This window comes from Cetorhinus maximus, chromosome 34, assembly GCF_964194155.1.
Source record: "Cetorhinus maximus chromosome 34, sCetMax3.hap1.1, whole genome shotgun sequence".
In the NCBI taxonomy this organism is placed as follows: domain Eukaryota; kingdom Metazoa; phylum Chordata; class Chondrichthyes; order Lamniformes; family Cetorhinidae; genus Cetorhinus; species Cetorhinus maximus.
The window spans coordinates 3,294,684-3,303,722 of NC_135912.1; the positions used below are offsets into that span (position 1 = coordinate 3,294,684).

The 9,039-nt window shown below is 45.3% G+C and overlaps 1 protein-coding gene across 1 annotated transcript; it reads right to left on the reverse strand.

Moving 5' to 3' along the window:
• Positions 1-325: 325 nt before the first annotated feature.
• Positions 326-5,607, reverse strand: LOC144671841 (transmembrane protein 272-like). The gene is made up of 5 exons (XM_078533892.1): positions 5,531-5,607; positions 3,780-3,883; positions 2,930-2,980; positions 2,117-2,320; positions 326-821 (listed from the first exon to the last, which is right to left on the reverse strand). The coding sequence occupies exons 2-5, from the start codon at positions 3,853-3,855 to the stop codon at positions 616-618; spliced, it is 537 nt and encodes a 178-aa protein (XP_078390018.1). The 5' UTR covers positions 3,856-3,883; positions 5,531-5,607; the 3' UTR covers positions 326-615.
• Positions 5,608-9,039: the final 3,432 nt, after the last annotated feature.

A 9,039-nucleotide genomic window follows, 5' to 3' on the forward strand; every position in this document is an offset into this window, starting at 1 on the left:
TCAAGATTCAGTTCTACTCTCCTCCCAGTCCTAAGCCTTTGTTGTACTGTTGATAAAACTCTAGTTAGACATACAAACAAACATTGATCCACCTCAACTTCAAACACTAAATTTGCAACAAGTCAGGCAAGCCTTATGCATGACAGGATTTAGGCAGCTAGGATAGTTGGCTAACCACAATAAGAATGATAGTTTGCATGTGTCACCACCCTCAAACCAATTGCAGGAAAACAAAAAGCTGCACTCAAGTTCTTAGTTTTGCTGAAGTTCAGTGCAGTGTTATTTGCCCAGAAAATCCACCACTGAAGAGAGGACTGGAGTCAGGTTATTAAGACACTGCTCTATATTTGAAATATTGCACAGACATACCCAAGTTTAAAAAATGATTGTTTCAAAATTACATACAATTAAAGTGCAGTTCACTACCATTGTGTAGGATGAAGGTGTAGAGGTGGTGTAGAAAAACATTAAGTGCTTTGTCTTTTTAAAAAAAAATGTCCAAAACAAGCACTGCCAATTAGAGCAAACCAAATAACTCCATCCACAGAAGCCAACACATGTGGCATCAAGTTGTGCCAATTTCTCAGAGCTGGGACAAGGGATTTCTTCAAGTGTTCAGCCTCTTTGTCCAATCCAGAAGGTCCCACCCAAAGCACATGCACAGAGCAAGCCACAAAATCCTAGAAACAATACAATTCCAAGAAGAATGTAAGTGACAGTGGTGGCCCAGAAGGCAAAAAGGTACAAGGTTTTATCACAGTAATTAGGAGAAGCTTTGTCAATATAATCTGGCTCGTAGATGCTGTAGATCCAAACATTTCCTAGGAAAGACAAATACAAAAAAATGTATTACTTCCATTGCACATTCCCCAGGAAAAGAATTATTGCAGGAGATCTAATCTGCTTTAATTAGCATTTTTATTGTAAAGATATAGCATTGTTTGTGATTTCCAGTTCAAGAGTGTAATTTTCCTGTCAGTTTGATCTGCACCATCCTTGATGTTACTGGCAGTGACACCAAAGGCATTATAACTGCACATGCAACCAAATATACCCTCTGCAGTAGTAGCATCAGCAAACTCAGCCTTTGTAATATTTTGGCTGGTTGGTTATGCACTATAGAGCTGAATTTGCTAAGGATCCTCAGGCTGGAGGGATTACTTGAAAACAGCTTCAATAGATTTTGCAAAGTAAATTCAATCATAGCATTACAAGTGACAAGTTATTTAGCTCTGTGATTGGTAGCATAGGTAAGTTTGTGCAGACAAGCAACAGGTTACTGGAACTGAATTTGCACTGGTCTCTTACAAAGAAAATGTCCTCCACTACAAAAAACCTTAAGTGTGATCACAGATTTTAGATTCAAACCTAGGATATGAAGCTACATAAGGCAGCTACAAGATTAGCTTCCAACCTTAAGTTGGCATGTTTAAGTACAATCCTGACTCAGGCTTTTTGCCTCTTCCTTGATCATTAGTAGATCTGGGGTTAGAGGAGGCCAGGGACACTAAGACATACAATGCCATATTTCAGCTAAATAGAGAAACAACCAGTTTACCCATCAAGTACTGCTTGCTGGTATGGATCAATGTTGATGACAGTTCAAATTGTGCTACTTAACTGTTGCAATAGGCTGAATGGGGAAGTCTTACTTTGCCTTGCTACATAGGATTTGGCCACATAACCACTACAACCCATTTCTGGACTCAATGCATTGCCTAATCAGTAGTCTGTGGAGGTGAGACAAGAAGCCCCAAATTTGCTAATCTGATTCTTGAATCTTTTTTGACTTTTACTTGCACTATTTGCTATGTTGGTTTCTCCTGCAACTGAACCCAGAGGTTATGGGGAGCAGGGGGCAAGTGATGAGGAGTGGGGTAAGCTTACTGTTGGGTGTTAAGTCTGATTAAATATAAATATCAATTTAAATTATTAATAATTGAAATGGAGTTACGTAGTTTCTTCCCCCTCGATTACTCTTATGCATTAAGGGGTTGATCAGAGGAGCCCCAAGGCAATTCTGAAAACAGTCAAATACTCGTACATGCAACTTATGCAACCTAAATAATCAGCTCATTTTAACAAGTTATGTATGTTTCAATCAAACAAGTAGTACCCATTATAAACCAGATGAAGGAGAACAGCGATATCACACTTTTCCAAGCTTGGCCAATTCTATGGAAAGCCAGATTGTTGCTCTCATCATTTGGGGTGCATGAAACCAGTGATATCATCACAAAGAAGAGTGTAAGGCTTCCAGAAACAATCAGATAAATTGGGATCAAGTATTGCTTGGTACAAGAATCCAAATAGACAGTGCCTGTAAGGGGAGGGGAAAGAAACATGGAAAAATGTTAGCAAAGGGACATTTCACTACTGGAATTAATTCCAAAGTCATGGGATCAGGAATAGACTACTCAGTATTTTTCCCCCAGTATTCTGTTCCTCCACTCCATATGGCCAATTCCTTTACTCCCAGTTGTAAAAGTTCCAATATCCCCTTTTCAACCTTCCCTCATAAGCCTAAAAGGAAAGGTTCCCAGGTTTCTACTACACTTAAAAAAAAAGTTCTTCCCAATTTCCTAAGTGGCTTAACTCTAACATTGCCCCATTGCTCACATGTAGATATTGAACTGGCTAGATTGAACTATTTAAAATTTTAAAAGCACATTTAAATCCAATTACTCCTTAATTTTAAGTTACTGATTCTTTCATTTGGCTGCTCAAGATGAAATGTAAAATCCTTAAACTACCTATTCTAACCAAAATTGTTCCTACTTGTATTGAAGCAAGTTTGGTACAATAATCAGTCTGACTATTTTAACAAAAAAGCTACTTGATCATATCTCCTCAACATGAATAGCATCAGCACTTGCCAAAACAAATTGATAAACATCTAGCTAAACAGCTTTTAATTCGAAGCTCTCACCAATAGTGATGGAGGCAATTGCCAAGAGCGATGTCATAATTTTCATGGACACTGAAAGAGAATTTTAAAAGTTTAATATGCTACATTTAATGTATTATTTTCCAAAGCAATGCACTACATGAGGTTGCTGTTCAGCTGTTTGACCTTTGAAAGCTATCCAATTGGACCCATTCCCCAGCCCCACCCAAATCAGTAAAAGAGGAAGGGGTAAAGTTATTGATTCTGCAGCCACCCTTTCAGGCAATGCAATCAAGGCAACAGCTTGCTGTGTAGAAATCTCATCTCTGGTTCTTTTCCCCCATGTGTTCATAGCATTTGTAGCTGTGGCATGAGGCTGAGGATTGCAGACTTGCTACTTCAGCCTAGTTGAGTTGCAATGAATTTAAGTTATTTCAAACAAGTCGAAGGGCCAAGGAGGATCAGGAATTTAGGCAATCTTATGTTGATTTTTTAGATGCAAGTGGTATTATTTGAACAAGTTTAGAGCATTGTAAAGGCAAAGCTCACTGATGTGACATTTCTGCAAAGCTGAATCAAAGAGAATTTCACAAGCACAGCAGATCCTTTAAAACTGGGACATGTTTCTAGAGAAGTCCCATTCCCCACAGCAGCCCTTCACTGACTAAAGTATTTCTTCACTTCACGTTTAAGTATTTGTGTATTTTTTTTAAAAAAATCACTAGCTGTGCCATGATAAACTTTAAGACAAGAGGCTTAAACACAGCATACACAAAATTTGAAGTCATTTGGCCCACAACCAATACAGCAGCTGCATTTTACTGTTAGTATATTTGTCTGTTGACTATATGGTCTCAAGATCAGTTCATTAGACTTGGTGATTAAATAGTACCTGATGCCACTGGGGAATTTGGAGGCTCTTCAATAGTCTGAAGGAGTGGAGTGTACAAGCTACTTTCAAGGTCCATGTCACCAGCCACTTCCTATCTGCTGCACCTACAATTAGGAGGCACAACAGTAAACAATTACCCATCTTATTTTGATCCAACATTCAGTTGAAAGGAGTTCTTACCTTTTAGGTCATTTTGCTTGGACCTATTGGCCAAGTGTAGGCAACACATGGAACACCCACCGTTTCTGCTACTTATACTCTAAAAACACCCCAAAAACCTCCTGGCTTTCTTAATTTGCACATCAACTCCAGATAGTGAGACCCAGTCAAATGTTGAGGATCACCTTTTTGAAGTCAGATTGGTAAGAACAAAAAAAAAAAGAGTGCTCCTTGACATGCATGTTTTCCCACACTGGTTTCCTCACAGCAGTAATATTTCAGCATCTTATCTTGCAGCAGTAATATTTCAGCATCTTATCTTGCAAATACAGCTTCCCATCCATCCACAAACATTATTGCAGGAAGCCACAAAGAACTAAGCATTAACAAAGGCACCCCCTGTAATATAAATAGGAGTAAGACTTGGGGCTTGCTTTGCCATTCAAGAAGTCCATGGCTAAACCTTTACCCCAGCTCCCTATTCCCTCCATCCTTCAATGGATTTACTGCCCAAAATCTATCATTCTCAGCAACAAATACACTCAACTGAGCATCCACAGCCTTGGGAATTCACAGCCCTCAATGTCTCCTCCTCTTAGTCCTAAATTGCCAGCTCCTTATCACAAGTCGTCCAACCCTAGTTCTGGACTCTGAGGCCAGGGGAACATCTCTACCTTATGTTTCAAAGAAATCACACCTCATTCTTCTAAACTCCAGAGGAGAGAGACCAAAAGGAAAATAGTCATCCCCAGGAATCAATCTGCCTTTTGCTGCACAGGCAAGTTTATCCTTCCTTGGGTAAAGGCCAAAACTGTAAACAATTGCTGCAAGACTTTATTCATACTCCCAAATCCTTCACAATAAAGGCTAGTATACCATTTGTCTGAATTGCTTACCGTTCCTACATGATAGCTACGAATCATATACAAGGACGCCCAAATCCCTGTGAATCTCAACATTTACTGATCTCACTTTTTTTAAAAACACTAATGTTCTGTTTTTCAAACTTGGAATGGCCCCACACTTAACTGCATCTGCCACTTTCCTGCCCGCTCACCGAGTTACAAAATTTTTAAGTTACACACAAGCGAGTGGATTACCAACGGGTAATTTTAAACCGTTAACTCGACCCATTCGTTTCCCAAAAACGAGACAAAACGTGGAATGGGCTCCAAGCAGGAACTCTGGGTGATGGCCCAGGTCAACGCATTTAGTCAGCCTGCCCTTTAAAATTGGTTTCACATCGAAGGAGAGTCCAGCCATTTTTTAAAAAAAAATAAATAAAATAAATAGCTGTTTCCAAAAAGGAGAAATTGCTCCTACTTCGGAGAGGGCAAAATAATGACAAGACAGCACTGACCTGGGGGCGATACACAGGGCATTTCAGGTGTTAATAGTTCAGGGAGAAGTGGGCACCCTGCCAACAGACCAATTCCATTAAAACCTTACAACAGGGGATCAAGTCATATGATTATATCGTGGGTCTCTTCGCTTATACTAAACGCCAGTGAGTTTACAAGTAACATTTCCCCCCCTTCTCTCTCTCTCTCTCTCTATTTGTCAACACGCCCAAGACACTAGTTAGTTATTACCTGCAACAATCAACCGGGATGATAAAGAGTTTCAAGGGGAATCCGATCGGAACGGAGATTTGAAATAGCGAAGTTTGGTGGTGGTGGGGGGGGGGGGGGGGGTAAGTTTCCTCCTACGTCTCTTCAAGCGGAAGACTGACTTGGGTCGGTTAGAGTGAACACAATGACAATCCGAGGCACTTTTAACTCGGAACTTATTCCTCCTTAACAAACTGCTTAAAGAGAAAACACAAATTCTACGTGAAATTTTCGTGTCCAGAAGCGATTTTAATAGGATCCACAGGGGCTCTAATTTCAAATTAACACACACATACACAGAGTGACAAGTTTCAACTTCCCCGCCCCCACCCCCAAGAAGCTGTTGAGTTAAATAAGAACCGTTCTGTCAATTAAACAAAATTAATTCTGTCAAATTCAGAACGAGATGCGAAAACAAAAAAAAAACTGGTTCCAGGTCGATTAACATTAACCACTCCACGTAATTCATGAGAAACCCGATGCTGACGCCGCGCCAAGAATGTTCACGTCCCTTCCAATTTCTCCAAACTCAAAATCTCGTGTTTAATTTTGGCTTTTAATAAGGTTGCTTACAAAGGGCCACTCCAAACGTTTGCAGCAGGTGTGTATCCGACTAGAGAAGAAGAGTTTTCCTGCATTGTAACTCTTTCGAGTACATTCACAGTTCATGACTTTTTTTTTCCGGGTGTGGGACATGAACCCACAACCTTTTGACTCAAAGGCAAGGGTGCTATGGACTGAGCCACAGCTGACACCTCTTTACCTGCATTGTAACTCTTTCAAGTTATCAACAGTCACAGATTGTAACTCTTTCCAGTACATTCACAGTTCTTGGTTTTCCAGGAGTGGGACATGAACCCACAACCCTCTGATTCAAAGGTGAGGGTGCTATGGACTGAGCCACAGCTGACACCTCTTTACCTGCATTGTATTCGTGTGTGTCTGGGTGGAGTGGTCATTCTGCTTTTCACTGTCTGCTTCTTCTAATAAACTTTGTTTGGGGGGGGGGTTAGTTCATTTTTTAAAATTGACCATTAACGGTGACATTAGGCTGTCCCAGAGTCATCAAGTAAAAATGATCAAAAGACGATTTCCATTAACAGAGCCTTTCCCAAACACTAGAAGCCCCCAAGCACTTCACAGCCAATGAAGTACTTTTTGAAATCGCTTGATATTAATACTGTGGCTAACTCAGTGGAAAAAAGGCACGGGGTCCGTCAGCAGCTCCTTACGCTGCTGGGTCGACGATGGATCCCTTGTCTCGGATCCAGAGGGTATCAGGGCCATTGCCAGGACCTACTACACTGCCCTGTCCTCTCCGGATCCGTCCAGCGAGGATGCTCGCAAGGTTTTGTGGGAGGACCTGCCGCAGGTCGGCCCGGAGGGCGCCGGAAAGCTCGACTCCCCTATAAGTCTGGGGGAGCTGACCGGCGCCCTCGACGGCCTCTCCGGGGGCAAATCCCCGGGGCTGGACGGGCTGACGGTGGAGTTCTTCAGGGCGTTCTGGGAGGTCCTGGGGAGTGACTTCGCGGGGGGTCCTGGGGGAAGAGTATTGCTACCGGGGAGATGCCCCTCTCGTGGCGTAGGGCCGTGATTGCCCTGCTGCCTAAGGAGGGGGATCTCCGCCTTCTTAAAAACTGGCGCCCGGTCTCCCTCCTCAGCACGGATTATAAAATGTTTGCCAGGGCCATGTCTTCTGGGCTCGGCACCATGCTGGACCACATGATCCACCCTGACCAGTCCTACACCGTCCCGGACCGTACTATTTATGATAATATCCATCTGGTCCGGGACATTATCCACTATTCCCAGAAGGCTGGTCTGTCGAGCGCCTTCCTGTCCCTTGATCAGGAGAAGACGTTCAACAGGGTGGATCACGAATATTTACTCGGAACTCTGCGAGCATTCGGGTTCGGGACGCATTGTGTCGCCCGGATCCGACTTCTGTACACTGCCACAGAGTGTCTAGTGAAGCTTAACGGGTCCCTGACGGCGCCCCTTCGCTTTGGGAGAGGGGTACGTCAGGGCTGCCCCCTGTCTGGCCAGTTGTATTCTATTTGCGTGGAGCCTTTCCTGCGCCTCTTGCGGAGGAGGTTGTCGGGATTGGTTCTGCGCGGGCCGGGCATCGGGGTGGTCGGTTTTCGCTGATGACGTGCTCCTTGTGTTTAGTGACCCGGCTGACCTGCGGAGGATGCGCGAGTGCCAGGAGGTCTGCTCTGCCGCGTCTTCTGCCAGGATCGACTGGGGTAAATGTTCTGGACTCCTGGTCGGCCCGTGGCAGATGGATCCCCTACCCGAGGAGCTCAGGCCTTTCACCTGGAGCAGGACCAGCATCCTCTACCTGGGGGTCCATCTCTGCCCTGCTGAGGAATCCTGGCCGGTGAATTGGCAGGAACTGGAGACGAAAGTCACCGCTTGACTGCGGCGCAGGAAGGACTGCTCCAAGTGCTGTCTTGCCGGGGTTGAGTTCTGGTCATGAACCAGCTGATCGCCGCCATGCTGTGGTACCAGCTGTTCACTTTGACCCCTCCCCCGGACTTTATCACGAAAATCCAGAGAATGCTCGTTAACTTCTTCTGGGACAAAAGATTGCACTGGGTCGCTGCTGAGGTCCTAAGTCTCCCGCTTAGGGAGGGCGGTCAGGCGCTAGTGTGCCTACGCACACAGGTGGCGACTTTCCGTCTTCAGGCCCTGCAGTGATATCTTTACGTTGAGCCCCCTCCAAGATGGTGTATTTTTTCCACCAGGTGCACGGCCTGAATTATGACATTCAGCTCCTGTTTATAGAGCTGAGGGGCCTTCGTGGCTCCTTGCAGACGCTGCTTGTCTTTTACCAGGACCTGATCAAAGTCTGCAACACCGTCGCCTCACGACGCAGCTCTCCCCCGTCAGGAGTAGCGGCTATCGTCAGAGAGCTGCTGCTCAGGAATCCACCCCTCCACCCCTTCCAGTGGCTGGCGGAGAGGAGGGCTGTGGCTGCCGGGGTGACCAGGATCGGGGACGTGCTGGGTGGCAGAGGAGTGGGCTGGCTGCTTCCACAGGAGTTGGCGCGTCGTGCGTCCATGGGCATCCAGCTCACAGCCGATGCCATTCAAGACCTCAGGATGGTCGTGCTCGGACCCGAAGTCATACTGGGCCATGAGGTGACTCAGGTGCGCGGTGGTCTTCCGTCTGACCATTCCCCTGTTCGGACGGAACTCCACATTGGCCCCAAGCCCCAAACCCTCCCTCAGGTGCCAGTGCCCCGCAATATGAGCTGCCTTGGGGAAATGCCCTCTATGTCCTTTAGCACGGCGCAGAGGAGTTTCCTGTACGGGCTGCTGCTGCACACCCTTCACTTCCTTGCCCTCGCCCGCTGCCTGGACACACCCTGGCGTGCCTTGTTGCCGTCTGGTGGCGGAGGTCCCCGTTGGGTGGCCCTCTACGGAGGTGTCCTCCCACTTTCCATTGGGGACCTGGGGTGGAGGGTGTTGCTTGCAGCAGTCCCCCAC